General features: G+C 45.1%; 1 protein-coding gene across 3 annotated transcripts in view; it reads left to right on the forward strand.

Annotated features, from left to right (window-relative positions):
• The window catches only part of NUDT17 (nudix hydrolase 17), a 556,736-nt gene that overhangs the window by 168,556 nt on the left and 370,909 nt on the right, over positions 1 to 17,271 (forward strand). For all 3 annotated transcript variants that reach the window (XM_069652793.1, XM_069652794.1, XM_069652795.1), the window contains one exon: positions 11,820 to 12,003. In XM_069652793.1, coding sequence (XP_069508894.1) covers positions 11,820 to 12,003 — 184 coding nt within the window. The remainder of the gene's footprint in view (positions 1 to 11,819; positions 12,004 to 17,271) is intronic.

Raw genomic sequence — 17,271 nt, forward strand, 5'->3', positions numbered from 1 at the left:
GCAGTGTGCGAGCAGTGTGTCTGGTGGAGAACTGGTGGACAGACCGCTGTGCTTTTGCTCCTGTTGCTTCGTGAGACAGTCCGCTTTCTACAGCAACTGAAAAAGTTTCCAGCTTCCATCTACAAAAACACAGCGCATGCGCGGTGTGCGAGCAGTGTGTCTGGTGTCCGGAGTCGGGAGTAGCGGTAAGCGGGTCCTACCCTCTTTTGGCTTCTCTCCGTGTGCAGTGAATCTACAACAGTACTGTCTAATTCACTTAACTCACACCAGCCCGAGAATAACCTGCCCAGGTTGTCTACAAAAATAAATATAACGTCCTGCAGCCTCGTACCTCGGACCTAGCCTTTTTCCTTTTTCTCTGCTCCTCCGGATTTGCCACTTCCAATATGGCGCTGCCCATTCCAACCGAGGCAACCCTTGAGAAACGGTGGCTCCGAAGCGACACCTTCACAAATGAATTTGGGGGTGAAAGTTTCTTGTCAGCTGCACCCATGATTGCTTTGGATAATGACTTGGAAACGAGCCCGATTGTGGCGAATCCACCCAAGACAACGGTGGCCCGAAAATCTCTATTGACACCAAAACGCCATCAGACAACTTCATCACTCCGCTCTAAACTAGGTGGCGAAGAAAAAATGGGACAAATACCGGGGTGCGGAGTGGATATATCAGCACAGGGGGGAGTTCCGCCCCCCACGGACGCCTGGCAGGCGAATGATGAGGGCGACGGTAAGAGCAAAAGGCAAAACCAAACGGTTGTCATGGAAGAAGAGCGAATGAGCGATCAAACAGATCTACAGACCCCCATCCGTTCCACCGTATTGACGAGTGGTCTCTTGCCCGAGGTGGTCGGAGGACGGCCTCGGCAGGAACCTCAACGGTGGGGGTCGGAAAATGTGTCTCTCGCTTCAGAAGACTCCCAGCTACACCAACCTCAAAACCTCCTGACTGTGGAAAACGGGGTGGAAACAAAAATTGGAGATACCGAGAATCGGGTACCTCCACGAATAAATGCCCAAACGACTGTACTGATTCACAGAATTGCCAATCCACACAGCGGAAATCAAATACTACTTTCTCCATCAAACCGGCCTCTAAGATTCGCATCTAGCGTCTCTTTGGCCTCGGACCAAGAAGATTTATCTATAATTTACGATCTTAGGACCTCGGATGAGGAAGCGTTTGAAGCTTGTTCGTCAAAAAAAGAAAGACCCCTGAACCAACCTCCAGCGCCCACACGGATGGTGAATCAGACCCAGAAACCTGAAGACTTGGCAAATGTGACCACCCCTAAAGATAAAAACCCAATCTTGGCAATGGCTTCCCTAAAGGCTCATGGAATCTGTAATCAAGTTGAAAACGAACCCGCCGCCTCTGCAATAATGGAGCTGAACACAAAAGGACTGACAAAAATAAAGTCAACACCAAATAAAATATACACAAAAAAACAAAGAAAATTGGGACCTAAAAACCAAGGGAGTGCAAAGTGTCTTTCAACTCCCCTAATATTGTCCTCCCTTAAAGAATACTTTCTGAACCAACATAAAAGGAAGCTGGATCATGATTTCGAACTCTGACGCAGAGATCTTGGAGGCGGTACAAGACCCCTTGCCTATAAGCAAAGCCAGAAAGACCAATCAAAGTTTCACAAGGCCGGACCCAAAACCAAAGGCACTATGCCAAAAGGAAAAAATTGTCGAAAAAACAACAAGCATAACAGCCCAGGACCCTTGTGCGGAGCTGCCCCCTCAGCTACCAGCTCCTTCAAGCCCTCATAGCAGCAGTGAGAGGCCTCCTAGGTTAGAAGCAAAGCAAACATTAGCGGCTCCCCGGATTCAGGGGTAGCTAGTCTCCCTCTGCCAAATACTCCATCAGAAGCACGGTGTTCTCCGAAACAGGCAGCGGGACAAATGGAAGATAGACACGCATGGACTAAAGCCCACATCCCAGAAACCCCAAAAGGCTGCAAAGCAGAAGAAGAACTTCGTACACAAGATTTATTACTGCCCACAGACAGACCACGTATGGACAGAGTTTCTGTACATGCTAGTGACCAGGGCTTTCACACGCCGGTGTCCAGTTGAAGACTCAGTGAAATATCAGCGCCGGCTCAAAAAGACTCCCCCCAGCAAAAAATAGATCTGCTGCAAATAATGTCATCATTTACAATCGCCTTAAATCCCTTCGCTAAACTCTACGAGTCCATCAATGAAACTCTCAAAGATAATACCTCTGTCATCGGCAATGTTGGCTAAATTGACCTTCATTGAAGGCTTTATAACAGCCCTGGACAGAAAAAGCACGTTATCACAGGCGACTATGGAGAAAAAAATTGCCAAATTAGAAGCACAAAATATGGAAAAACACAACTCTGCTCAAATACCATCACCTTCAATCTCTATTGGCTCACAGACTGGTGAAGGGCCTATCCACAAGGATTTGGCACCCATTTTTGGAACAAAACCATCAGGGAACCCATCTGAAACATTTGAATCGAGGACAAAAAAAGAGCGAACAGAGCAGATGTTGCGGAAAACTAACCCAATGCAAACTCAGCAAGCTAAAAACGCACTGATACTTGAACTAAAGAAAACTGAAGAAAAGTCAACCCATCCACTGCTGGTGTTGGGTTCTGGAACAAAAGGAAAGAAGCATGAAGAGACCAAAGTAAGAAAAACTGAACGCTCTCAAATTACTCCATCTGCTAAACCATTTCAACAGCCTATGCCTACATCTCCAAAAACGATTGAGGAATTTCAAGAAAATATCAATCTAATGAATCTGTCCAAGCACCACGATAATTTAGAAGATTCCCAAATCATGACAATATCACCCAGTCCAGAAGCCAAATCAGCTCTAGCAGCTGTAGCAAAAACTACCTTATCGAATGACCTTGAAGAAGAGGAGTATGACAAAGAAGCTCCCATACAAAGACACCGGAAAACCGAGGCTGCTGAGGACCAAACGGAACCCAAAACTAATTACAAAACTAGCCTTAGAGATCAAAGACAAAAAAAGGCGATGACCCCAGAAAAAGAAACGGAACAACATGAGACCGCCCGAAGGCACACGAAGCACGTAGAACATTCATGGGCGTTAAAAGGATCAAAGGAACTTGATGAAAAACTCGCAGGAACTACAGTCTATAAAATTGAACAAACGTCATCTAAAGAAGGGTACATGGTCCTAAACAGAAAAATGGCTCTCAAAATCATAGCCAAAATTTAAAATTTACAACATCTGACGACAAATGATGTCAAGTTGGTGGAACCTTATCATCGGACCACAGAGCAAAAGCATTCGTTCATATAAAAAACAAAGCCCTTGCAGAAGTCACCTCAGAAGTTTCCAAAGATTCACACAAATTAGGATTTGACTTGTTCTCAGTTTCCAAACAGGCAGGAAAGCAACCAAAAAAGGAAATTCAGAAGAGGGCCTCTCCGGCAAGGGCCCATTATATCTCAAGAACTGAAGCATTGTATAATCAAAATCGCAGGCAAGACTCCTCGAGGAGCAAAATTACTCAGCATCAGATACCGAGAAATAGCCACGAACACATTGATCGGAGAAAAGAAGACAACAGGTTTGAATCATCATCAAAATGGGAAAACTCTGGTCGGACCCCGCATCAGCGAAACAACTATAAAACCATGCGGACCCCAACAAACAGAAGCAACCCGATTGACAAATGGGAAGACTCCACGAAAAATCAAACGTGTCAGCAAAAGCGAAAAGTCTCAGGGGGGCCATAGAAGTGGTTGGCAGACACTTTTTGGTCGACCCCATAAGAAATGGCAACAAACAAGAAGTCCTTTAGAGCTTCCGACGTCTACAGAGCAATTGACCCTTAAATCGGCCAATAAAGAACTGGTTGTGGCATCGTGGAACACTAGAGGCTTCAACCATCTGACTCGCCCGAGCGACGTAAACTTAGGGAGTTTCGATATCCTGTGTTTACAAGAAACCTGGCTAACAGGCTCTCCAACATTAGATGGATTCACAATAGAAATTTCTCCAGCTTACAGATCACTATTAGGAAGACCATCTTCGGCCCTTTTAACGGCTATTCGCACAGGTTCAGGGATTACGCCGAAAACTAAAATCGTTGAAGCATATGGTATGCTCGGAACCCTGATCTCATGGCAGCGCTTTGACCCTTGACTGGCTGCATGGATCACTTCAGACCTTGTGATAATAAACCTATACTGGAACCCGGAGAGAACTTCATCAAAAAAAATTCTGCAGTACAGTGGCTCAAGCAATCGACACCATCAACGCAGACCTCAACATTGATAATATCATAGTTTGCGGTGACCTAAATGCTAAATGCAAAACTACTGCAATATCTGAAAAACCACTGTCGATTTACTCTCTGGCAGACAAAAGAGGTTCCGCATGGTCAAAGTTGATGAAATCAAGAAATCTTGTCAATGCAGCCAAGTTAAAAGACTACGAACCCCAGATTCCTACGTGGGAAAGAGACAAATCCTCTGTTACCTTGGACTATATCTTTGTAACTGAGGGTCTGATTCCCTTTGTTTCATCTCTCAAAGTCGTGAAAACTCTGGAAAGTGATCACAATCTGCTACAATTAGCTTGGGGAGCACACATACCGGAAAGGCCCATATACGCTTCAGAAGTAGAGCCAAACAAGCAACAATCTCGACTGTGCCTTACGGCTGAGAACATCAGAGCCATAAAGGCCATGCTGAGTACAGATCCACAGTTCAGAACAACTAGCACAGCTGCAAAAAGACTAGACTACATACCTCTACTGTCGCCCCACAAGGTGGCCTTCTCAGGAACAAGGGGTAAGAAACCCGCACATAATCATACCTATGACCGGTTGGTGGGTGACCAAGAGACGTGAAGTTAGAAATCTGAAAAACTTCACAAGAAGGCACCAAACAGCAGAGGCATGGTCCGAGTACCAAAAGGGTGCAATCCACTATAAATCGTGGATAAAACATCACGCGGCGAGCTTGTATCAGAAGGACGCGCAGCCATGCAGAAGTCCCTCGCCTCAAAAAATACAAGAGACTTTTGGAATTTATTAAAAACTACCAACGGGCAAAGAGCTCCCTCTATCGCAAACGCAGTCTCGGAAAAAAGCTGGACGTCGTACTTCAGCGCCCTTTTTCAGCCACCACCTACATCCGCAGAGAGGAAAATCCAGCAGTCAGATGATCATTGGATCCCGCTGACCGACGTGGAAGATATCTTGAGAGTAATAACACAACTAAAAACCTCAAGAGCCCCGGGACCTGATGGCCTGTCCAACATTGACATCAAAAAGCATCCGGAAGATTGGGCCGCAGTCATAAGGGAAATCTTTACCTATTGCCACAAAACCAAACAGATCCCGGCATCCTGGACAAAGGCGGTACTGGTCCCAATTTTTAAAAAAGTATCTAGGGAAAATCTGTCCAACTATAGACCTATTGCTATGTTGGACATCTTGAGAAAAATATTTGCGACTTTGCTACTCACGCACTTTCAGAAGTGGGCAAGAGCCTCCACTGCGACTGATATTTTCCAGGCAGGTTTCCAGAAGGGCACAGGGACGACGATATACATCTTTATTCTAAACATCATCAAAGCAAGGATGAAATCAGGTGCCCCGAAAGTACATTTGACCCTGGTCGACTTATCAAAGGCTTTTGATATGGTGGATCGCGAGAAACTCTGGGGAAAAATTGAGAAGCTGGAACTGCCCGACCCCTATATTGGATCCAATTATGGCTTTACACACCCAAACTTCCATGCGAGTTCGTCTGAGCCAGCAAGGCCACCTGTCAAACAACATTCTCACCAACCGTGGGGTTAAGCAAGGTTTTCCCCTGGCCCCGGCTGTGTTCATTGCCTTTATAGGCGACTTCCAGTACACCGAAGAAAAAATACGCTCATTTCCGCCAAAAGTGGGATTGTCAAAAGTACTCGGGCTATGGTACGCGGACGACCTGATCCTGATGGACCAGACAAAAATAGGTCTACAACGACAATTATCAAATCTCTCTGCCTATATGAAAGAAAATAACCTAGAAATCAACACTCAAATGTTTTTTACCAAATCAATAGTCGACCGAAAAACCCCATCGGCCTGGTTCCTGGGAAACAACAAGTTGGAAGTGGTCAATGAATATAAATATCTTGGGGTGTGGATAGACAATTCCCTGAGAGAAAACACCACTACGGAGGCTTTGTGGGATAAAACAAGAAATCTGATTGCCCAACTAAAAGCTGTTGATAGAAAATTTGGAAAGTTCTCATGGACACCAGCTTTGAATTTTTATAAGTCAAAAATAGTCCCTGCACTAGCTCATGGAATGTGCGCAAATCTTAACCTTCCGGAAGAACTATGGCAAAAATTGGAAGACTTTGTGTGGAAGACGGTATTGGGCCTCCCTAAGTCAGACCCCATGGCGGCGATCCGACGGGACCTTGGTCTCACGTCCCTTGCCTCAACAGTGGAGCAAGGGGCACTTGAACTCTTCAGAAAAATTGTCTCGCCAAACGCCCTCCCCATCTTTCAGGTGGTAGCAGAAGAAATCCAAAGTGGAGGATGTAAACCTCTAATTGTTTGGGTCAAGAAACAGAAAGACAAACGGAAAGAGATAGCCTGCACGGAAGAGCTTCTAATTTCAAATCCTGGCAGAGTGAAGGAAAAAATAGTACAGCAAGACTGGACCTTGACAAACGAAAAAATTCTGTCATATAAACTATTGAAAGATCTTCCGCCTCGACACAATAAACTAAAAACCACACTAAAATATTGTGAAAAATTCCCTGAAAAAGCTCTGAAAAAAAAATTCATGCGAGCACGGTTAAATACCCTGCACACAATGGAAATTTTGTCTACTAGATCAAAATCTACAATAGCCTCATGTCGATTATGTGAGAACCCTGCCCAAATTGAAACTGTGAGACATCTGCTGACGTCCTGTTCTGCGCTGTCTTCGGAAAGAGAGGCGTATTTGGCACCGCTACTATCCCATCCATCTGTAGTAAGTGAAGAGATAGGCTGGTGTCGGCTTATTTCTGGCGACTCTGCTAGATGGTCGAGGGCTGCAGGCAAACTCTTGGACATTGCGTTAAAAAAAGCAAACCTGGGAAATCTCAAAAGTGAAATGGTCATAGATCAGTCTGATGACGATAGCGGAGAAACTGACTTGTCCCAAGTAGCCTCATCAGAACTTTTCAGCAAGAACTCTTTCGAAAAGAACGCTAAAAGTATTTTGTAAAAATCTTTTATTGATTAAATGCAAATAAAAAATAAAAAAAGAAAAAAAAGTTTTAATCATATTCTTATATTGCGCTTCATGCTGGACTCCAGCCTCTAAGCACAGTACTGGGACTGGGTACCGAACCTGTGCTGCTCAGTGTAGTCTTTTTTTACAAGTCCAGTGCACTGCCCCTGAGCTGTCCTACTTGCTTATAATATACGAGGCGCTAGATATCTAGTTTCTAGCTATTTGTTTTGGCCTTGAGTGGGCTTCTATTGAGTTTTTCATGTTAGTCCTTCCTCTTTTTCTTTCAGCAGAGCATGAGCGCATGGAGACCTAATCACGGTAGCTTTGTTTGGTAGATATTGGGGAATCGGGGGGGATTAGTTATGTGTGGTAGGTCAGAGACAGGAAACGGACAAGAGGACATGTTTGTCTGTAGTTCTTTATTGATTAACTCACACAAAACCTCATCTAATTACTATGGTGAAAGTCATTAGCTGCAAAAAAGGGTGCTTGTCAGGATGTCTTAAAAAATGTACTTATGAAAGAAAGAAAGAAAAGATGGACTAAGACCTGGCTTAGTCTCAGATCTAATTCCCCTTGTTAAACCTGGTGGTGACTGGTTTTCTGACCCCCCCCCCCCTCAACTATGTTCTTAGAGTCTCTTACAGCTCCCTGCTGTGTAGACCTGCCAAATGAAAGTTGAGAAAACAAAACAAAAGAACAAATAGTATACCACTAAAATGTATCTAGGACAACAATAACAAAGTTCTCTTTGTATGGCTCAGTTATAATTCTAGTCTGTAGCCTCCGATAAGCTTTTGTGTTATAATTTCCCCTTTTTATCCTTTCCTAGGGTGTCTCTTCTCTCAGGGCCGGGTGGGCTATAGACTTGCTCAGTCTGCTTCTGTGATATTCTTTCACCCCTTTGCAGGATCTTTCTGTTCTCTGGGCCACAGTGGGCTATCGGCTCCGTCAGGCCGGATTAGTTTCATTATTCTATCCCTCATGGGTTCTTACTTTTCTTGGCCCCAGTGTACTCTTGACTTGATCTGCCTAGTTCAGCAGTTTTATTCTATCTTCTTGCAGGCTTTTGACTGATTCAGCCTTGTTTAGCGGATTTATTTTACTCCCTCACTGAGTTTTGCTTCTCCCAAGCCTCAGTGGTCCCTCGGCTTGTTCAGTGTTTCATGCTGGCCTCATAGCCCTCCAACCAATTTCCTCTCTCAGCTGCATATCATCTCTCCTGCAGCAGGGATCATGGTGGGTGTCGTGGTCTCTGTCCCTGGCAGCTCTGCGGCTTTTCTTCCTCTTCAGTTTGTGTCACTGCTTCAGTGGTTCCTCAGGTACCCTTTCAGTACAGAAGTGTTCGAGCATCGGGACACCAGGACCTCGGGTGAAGTTGCGGCAGCCTTCGTCCCAGCTTTCGTTTAAGCTTCGGCAGTGCTCGCAGAGCTCTTGCTGTCCACCCCCACATCTGTGGTGTGGTTCTCCTTCCTCTGGTTGAAGGTCCACCTCAGTCTTCCACGGGCTGGCTTTCCGGACTCACTTCTTACAAATTTTCTCTCTGATTTGCTTTTCTGCTAGGTTGAAGCTCCTCCTGGGAATTTAGGAGAAGATTCCATTGGTCATCCACATTTTCAAGAGCCGGGAGCTAGCAGAGTTCAGTCACCAAGCCATCCACCCTTAAGGGGCCCTTCCTATTAGGGCAGGTTCTATAAACGTGAAAACATTGAATGGATAAACTCTTCATCTTATTTTTATTTTTTTTTTAATGCGGGGGCAGACCCCTCGCCCCCACTTTAACTATTTCTTTTACCCCACCCCTATAGTTAAAAAAAAAAGTCCCCGAAATTTGAGAAATTATCACAAAAAGCTGTGATAATTTCTCCAATCGATGTTTTCCTCTCGACATTTTCTGCGGATGACGGACCGGTTCACTGCCCATAACAAACCCCTGACTTTGGTATTCCTTGTTCTCAGAGAGGGTCACCCCTAGTGGAATATGGCTTGCCCTGACCTCTACGGAGGATATTGCATAGCAAGCTCACTTCCCTAGTCCCAAAGGGGGTGGCTCCCACTTGGAGAGAAGGAACAAACTTTCTGGATTTGTCACATATGTTAGTCCATGTCTACTTCTATTAGCATAAGGTTGACACCTATAGAGCTTGCCAAACTAGTGCTTTTATTTTATTTTTCTAATATTGGGAAGCAACAGAGCGCTTTACAATCATAGGGGAAGAACACAGTGAGGGAAGCAGAGAAAAAAGCAACTGGGCGGGGGAGACAGTGGGGAGCAGATCACTGAGTCTCAGTTAGGGTAGGGAGTGCTGAGTGCAGAGTGTATGGACCTAGGTGTTAAGGAGGAGCCATTCCTTGAAGACAAACGTCTTGAGCTCTTTCCTGAACTGTAGACGTGATGGGGTAGATCTGATGTTGTTGGGCATGAGATGTTAGTGTCCTGGAGCATAGATGGAGAAGGCCTGTCTTTCTGTACCGTTGTAATTCAAGTCTGCACATTTCCTTACTTCTGGTGGATCGCAGGCCTCTGGAGATGCTGAGTTGCTTAGTGAGGTAGCATTTGGACTACAGGAGGACAGCCTTGTAGTTGATGCAACAGGATTTGAAGATGATACAGGCCTGCAGTGAGAGCCAACGCAGTTCAATGAGGGTCAGGGTGATGTGGTTGAATTTGGCAGAGGTCTTAAATGCGTCTTGCTGCAGCATGCAGGACACATTTCAGGGGTGCCAGGGTAGTTACCGGAAATCTTCCAAAAGGACAGGGCTTAATTTTCTGCAGGAGAGAAAGTTGGTACCAGGCCTTTTGTGTCTTCCTTGCTATGTGCTGTTTGAACGGGAGGTGTCTGTTGATGTATAACCCAATGGTCTTGGCATATGTGTCCAGCGTGGGTGTGAATCCCTATAGTTTCATAGAAGAATGCCAGTTCTGAATTTCAGGGTCTTCAGTTTTGTTGGTCAGCATTAGGAATTCAGTCTTGGACAGGTTGAGCTTCAGGGAAGCACTGGCCATCCAGGACTGGATCAATGTGAGGCAGGCCTTGAGCCTGTGGATGTCTTTGATGGAGGATATCTTGAGGTAGATCTGCAGGCTGCCGCCTGTGTATTGGTGAATGTGGATGTTGTGTGGAGCAAGGAGAGTTCTGGATGGTTACATGTAAAGATTGAAGATCACGGGAGACAGGATGGATCCTTGCGGGACTCCACAGGTGATGGGTAGAGTTGGTGATCTGGAAGAATGCATTTGCACCAACTGTTGGTGATTCGCAAGGTACGATTTGAACCAGCTAAGGACAATCTTGCTGATCCCCATGCAGTGATGTAGATTGTCTGTGATTGTCTGGTGGTCTACTGTGTCAAATGCTGCTGAGAGGTCAAGGAGAACTAGGCTGCAAGGATGGCCATCATCAGGGATTTTAAGAGCATGGTCGATCACCTTGATGGTAGCCGTTTCTGTGCTGCATCTGGGTCTGAAGCCAGATTGGTAGGACTGAAGGAGGTTATTGGCTTTGATGTGTTGGAGGAGTTCTATGGCTAGTGCTTTCTCATGGATCTTAGGAAGGGGTGATGGTGATGGGTGATGGGGCGGTAGATGCTGAGATCGTCAAGGTCTAGTGTTGGTTTCTTAAGAAGCGGAAGGATTTGTCTATCTGCTAGTCTATTTGTGTTACCAAAGAGTGAGTACCATTTGCACTAGCCATGAAAGTTGTCGTGTTGTCCCTAATAGCAGAGAGTGGCGAAAGGCATGAAAGTGTTTATCCATTTTAATTATAATGTCTCTGATTTTATTTTTTTAGGACTTGTTGATATCAAGTGTATCATTGTTTGAGATCAGGGAACCAGATAAGACCTGAAACTGACAGTAATGTATTTCATAGTTGTCTATGTTTAATGTAAAACTTTAATGATTTATGAACAATTCTATATTTCGATTTTCTAAGGTGAGTATTTTTTGTAATACATTGTTTGCTTCTTAAACTCTGCTCAGAAAGTGTGGCTCAGGATACCATTTTGCCAAATCTGCCCCAAATCAAGATGACCAGGTCTGTCACAAAGAGGGTAATCATGCCTGTCAAAATACCCTTTTTTCTCTCTTAGCAGACCAAGAGTAAAACTCTTCCCTGAAGAGGAATCTCTTTGGATTTAGCTTGGACAATATCCGAGATCTTCGCCTCCCTTTTGTAGATGAGGATGCCAGTGAGGGGATGATGATGATATTTTTTCTTGCATTTTTATAGCGCTACGAACCCTCGGGCATCTGAGCGCTGCTTATTACCCACGGTGTGTGGTGCTCATTTATCGACCTCGGAAGGATGAAAGGCTGAGTTTGGCCGGGATTTCGAACCTGCGTCGGCAGGCTCTGCACGGATGTCAAAGCGAGCATGAAAGTGAGAGTGTTTGTCTTGCTTAATTTTAGAGCCAAAGTAGCAAGTGTTACCCTTAACTATATAATAAAAGACAAATGATTTATAAAGTGTACCAGTGTGATCAGACTGAGGGTTTGTATTGTAGACCATAACTGTTGAAAAGTATCAGTTAACCAATTTAACCCAACCCTTCCCTTTTCTTCTAAAGAGGTCGAAAACGTGTCCCATCAAGAACATGGATGAGAGCCAGGTCGCCGCCCTACCTGAAGATGTGCGAAGCCGGGGAGTTGATGTTGGTGTGGCTGTGATTCTGCAAGCAGCTAATAGCAAAGTCCTTCTGACCCGGAGGTCATCTGCCCTCAGCATCTTTCCCAACGTTTGGGTCCCACCAGGTAACATCAAGCAGAGGGATGGATTGCAATGTAGTGGTCTGCCTAACAGCATGTATGTCAGTGAGGGGGGTGGCAAAATGAACAGGGGGTGGCAGAAGCAGATGCTGCATAAACTGTGTGTTTTTAGGAAGACAACTGGTGGCATATGGTCTAGAAGGGCATCATTCTTATCAGTATCCAGTAGTTTGGCAGCATTGATTTAGAAGGATGGATATTTTAATGGGCGAAAATGGCAAAACAGCTATTTTACTTGGTGCTTTTTACTTGCAGGCTGATAGGAGTTTTCAGTTTCGTCTTTATCCTTGTTTGCAACTTTGAAATTCCCCTCAAGAACCCTTCTGCAAAAAGTATACAATGCATTATTGGGGCTCATGGGCAGAGTTTTTGCTGCCATACACTTTTCCTTTTTCTCATCAACCCTCGGGATAATGATGGAGTTCCTTTTATTCTCAGTTTCAGCCTGTTTTTAATAATGTTTGTATTTGTGTTCCTATGCAATAAACCTCAGTTGTACTCCGTGAAGCTTGAGGAAATTCTTCCATCTTCTCTCGGGCATGCAGATATTTTTCCTTCCTCTCCAGCGTGAAGATATTCTTCCATCCTCTGTCAAGCACAAGGACATTCTCCACCTTTCTCAAGAGTGAGGATATTCTTCTGTTTTTTTGCTAACTTATGTACATTATTCCATCCTCTCTGATGCAGAGACATGCTTCCAATCTTCTAAAATCTTGAGGGCATTCCTCCATTCTCTACGAAGCCTGAGGGCACTCTTCCAATCCTCTCAAGCTTGAGGACATTCTTCTGTTCTCTTTGAAGCTTGAGGACACTCTTCCAATCCCCTCTCAAACGTAAGGAAATTCTTCAGTCTTCTTCCGAGCTTGACATTCTTCCATCCTCATTTATTTGTGAGGACATTACTATTCTCTCTTAAGCATGCAGACATTCTTCTACTCTCTTGCAAGCTTCTAGGATTCCATGCTCTAGCTAGGTTTGTGGACTGTAGCTGCTGCTTTGATTTTTATGTGAAAGCTACCTCATTTATTGCGACCTCAGCTTACTTGCTTTGTCTTGTGAACCTTGCTCGACACATGAGCAGCAACCGAACATTGATTTGTAATAATTTGTAATTATTTTCTATTTATATAATCTGTATACTTAAACGAGAGCTTGTTACTCGCAATGTGTCCCTCTTGTGTGCAGTTAACATGTCCATTTATTTTTACTTTGTCAGACATTACATACACTTGTTCATCCTTCTTGAAAGACTCCTCGCTCCCTGGAAAGGGTTAAGGTCAGGACTTGTGACTCTTAGGGTAGTAGGGCCCATCTCCTTTGCTGTGCTCATAGTATAGTCATATGTCCATGTTTTGAGCTTCCTGATATCGTGCTGGAGTTGTGTTTTGAGAGAGAAACTATAATTGCCCACTGGGGCGCAGAGCGCCTGCGCGAGAGACTGGCAGGTGAGTTCAGTCACTCACTCAAAAGGAGAGGCAAGCTCTGGGCCTAGAGTGTTGAGCTTCCTGCGATCGTGCTGAATCAGTGTTTTGAGAGAGAAATTATAATTGGCCACTGGGGGCGCGAGCACCGGAACGGGAGTCCGGCAGGCGAATGCAGTCACTCGCCAGTCAGCAGCCGGAAGCAGACCAGGTTTTCAGACCCTTCCTAAGTCGAGGGGTGCTCCATCGCTTCACGAACGATGATGGAAGGCATCCTGTGAAGTGGTCATGTGAGGGGAGGGTCTTGGAAGACGGCAGAGGCCCGAACCTATAACCGACGGGGGAGCCGACGATAACGACAGGGTCTGGTGTGCCAAGTGTGCCGGGGCCAAGAAAAAGGAAGGTAAGCTTCCGTTAGCAGCTACACCTTTGGCTGCACAGTCCCTTGATCGCACTCCTGAAGTTAAAATGGGAGACAACCCTAATAAGCCAAAGGCTACTCGAGTTCAGGTGGGGCCCCCCCTGCCCTGTAACCAAAGCAAGGAGGTGGGGGGTGTACTTTGGCTTGCCCTAAAAAACAAACAACTGCAAGTGGCAGATAAGAACATGGGAGCTGCAATAGACAGCTATGTAGGTGGGTCAGGTTCTATGTTCATTCTTCGCCTGTTTTTTTTTCACAGCACTGTTTGGCGAAACATTTTTGCCGAGAAAAATCATGGAATTTATATTTTTTATTTTGGTAAGGGACCCCCCAATTCCCCTCTTCCCTTTTATTTATTCCCTATACACTAACCCACCCTACCGCTTATATGCCCCCCAAAAATCGCTGTTTTTTTTCCAGCAAAACAAATTCGCCAGAAAGTGCTGCGATAAGAAAAACAGGCGATGAATGAACATTGTACCGTCAGGTTTAAGGGAGGGTGAGTATTTTATCCCCCCCCCCCCCGACAAACTCTTGAACACTACTTGCTACTACCTGTTACCGAGGCGATGGAAGTGGACGGAAGGGTTGAGAGCGATGTTCACTTGAGCTCGACAGATGACTATGCCCCATTTTCTCGTTGGCTTGGAGAGTGGGTGCAGAGGTGTGTCCGTGTAGGACATGGGGGGTGGATCCGTCGAACAAGTCGCAGGACATGGATACAGACTTCATAAAAGGGCACCTTAACGTTACTAAGCCCTGACCCAAGGCCAAATTTTGCCCTTGGTGGTTATTGATATTTTTGCAGCAAGGAACAGGAGGCCTTGGTGAAGGGGGACGAATTTGTGAAAACAGTGGGGGTATTGCCCCCCAGTCGCTCACGAAGTGTGCCAAAATATGCTAATTAGGGAAGAACTACTAACTAAGACCCTCAAGACAAGCACTAATGTGCTTGCGACTTTAAGCAACGCCAAACTTGGCAGACGTAATTTGAGAACATAGTTGGGATCTCATGAGCTGGAGGGGGGCACACTGACAGTTAAGAGGAAAGCTGTCTCACCCCCGCTAAACTTTTCTGTGACCTATCATAGTGGACATCACTGATGTGGAATTACTAGAATGGGTGGAGGGGCTATGCGAGCGGGAGGTAGGCCTTGTGGAATGCCCCCCACCCCCAAAAGAATAGCACCTCCCCTCATAAACACAAATCATCTGCCTTGAAATATGGATGAAAATTCAGCAAAGCAGGGCGACTTGGGGTGTTTCCACCAAGTCCTGTCCAGGGGGATTACACCTTGGTTAGAGGGGAGAAGAAGACATCTTCTGCATCGTACCAGAGCCCCTACCTTAATAAATGAAGGACTATTGAAAGACAAAAATAACATCCGCTCATTAGGGACATCCCTGAAACAAGATATAGCAAAGATGGAGAAAATGATAAAGATGATGGAGCCAGCAGGCAGAAGCCTGCCCCCATCGAAGCTGGTAGAAGGACAGGGGCAAGGGCTGGAGAATATTATCCCTTCTGCTGGAAGAGACCTAAGTCAGAGCGTAAATCCAAATTCCATCTTGGATAAAAACATGCACATTATAAGTCTGGAGAGTTCAATTGAAAGGGGGAGAAGAGTCCCTTTCTGAGACCTAGATTCCTCAAAAACCTCATCAGACTCTTCATATGACTTAAAGCCTAGATGGGGTGGAGGGCGCTGCCACCAAAAAGCACATGCAGAATCAAAAGGGACTTACAATTGTGGAGTTGAGAAACTTGATGTCCATGTTCACGGTCGCATTTAGCCCCCTAAAGATGTACAAATCTATTAATGACGCGATGAAAGATTTGCTACCCTCATAGCAATGCTACACTCGAAAGGCTTGTTTATTGAGGGATAAATTACGGCCATAAAGGAAGTGGATTGGCGAGCTTGGAATCGAAGCGGAGTCTGTCAAAAGATTTGTAAAGCATCTGGCCATTGTAATCCTTGCTCTCGGGTGGAGCAGCTGTATACTAGCCCTTCAAATCAGGACTTGTCAGACCTCTTTGGGGAGAGGACAGATATCGTTGGCAAAGGGAAAACTGCCACTAAAGAGGCCCAGTGTCCGACTGATAAGTATGCACTGCTCAAACTTGCGGTACTGTCATATTGACTATTCCATCCTCAACTAGGATTGAGAACTTAGTTAGAGTCCGCAATACAGTGGAGTCTTTGCCTGGGAAGGAGGTTGTAAATGAACAGCCTCTGGGATCCACCCATATGGACGGCTCCAGACTGTACCCCATTTTTGCAGGGAAAAAGAAGAAAAAAGGGGGTAGAGTCTCGCAACAGCCGAAAACGAAGAACCAAAAAAAATACATTCAACTGCGAGATCCAATGGCTCCTGGCAATTCATCGGAAGTCTACCATTTCCTGCAGCAAGAAAGGGTCGAAGTAACGACAAAGTAAACAAGGATTTGAAAAAGACCAAAAACAGGGTGCTTGAAAGATGATTTAAACCCCAAACTGGAGGAGGGCGGGGTGCCCTGACCTCGTTACTGGATATGTCTGCCTACCCAATAGAAGAACATGACCTGGTTGGAGAATCTTAGCAGGTAGATTCAAAGGTCGATCTGAGCACTTGGTCTGAAAAGGAAAGTCCTGACAGAACCAGAAATCTTCTTGCTCAATTAAGTAGTGCAGGACAAGATTCAAAAGCCCACCAACAACATAAGCAAAAAACACAGGAGTAACTGGAAACTCTACTACGTATGGTCCTAGCCCACAGTCTGCTACAACTAGAATCCAGGAGGTTAAATCAGATAAGAATATACCAATTAAGACAGTAACTTTTCTGACGATGGCTGAAAAAAGAGCTGAAGCTGACAAGAGCTACACCCAATCGCAGATTAGGCCGATCACACAAAAATCCCTAAACCTGCTAATACCCCTAAATTGGGATAGTAAATCTCATAATTCCGGAGAGAAGTGGCCTGTAAGGAGTTTAGAGAAAGCCGCAGAGGCCGATAAAGAACAAAATGGTAGGAGAGAAGATACTGATGACTCGTGTCCAAAGAAGACCGGATCTAGGATATGAAACTAGAAAGACTAATCGACAGAGACATGCCACTAATCCTGGACAGAAAGAATGTTCTGGACCTGCTACATTGCATGCCTGCACCGAGACAAATAAGATCAGAAGATATGACAATGATAGAATTTGTTGATGAGACGAGATTGGATGCTGTTTACCTACATATACACTCACCCTTAGTGAAATATGCGCTAATGGAAGCAAGCATATGGATAAGACTAATGGGATTTGACCGAACTGTAGTGGATGTATATTTTCTAGTGGAGAAGGTGAAGTGCGACAATAAGGCCCAAACACTGCTATATACTGGCGGAAATGGCTCTACTACAGTCTAAAACCGTCCTA

The sequence above is a fragment of the Ambystoma mexicanum genome, chromosome 1p (assembly GCF_040938575.1).
Source record: "Ambystoma mexicanum isolate Mex_15411 chromosome 1p, UKY_AmexF1_1, whole genome shotgun sequence".
Classification (NCBI taxonomy): Eukaryota; Metazoa; Chordata; class Amphibia; order Caudata; family Ambystomatidae; genus Ambystoma; species Ambystoma mexicanum.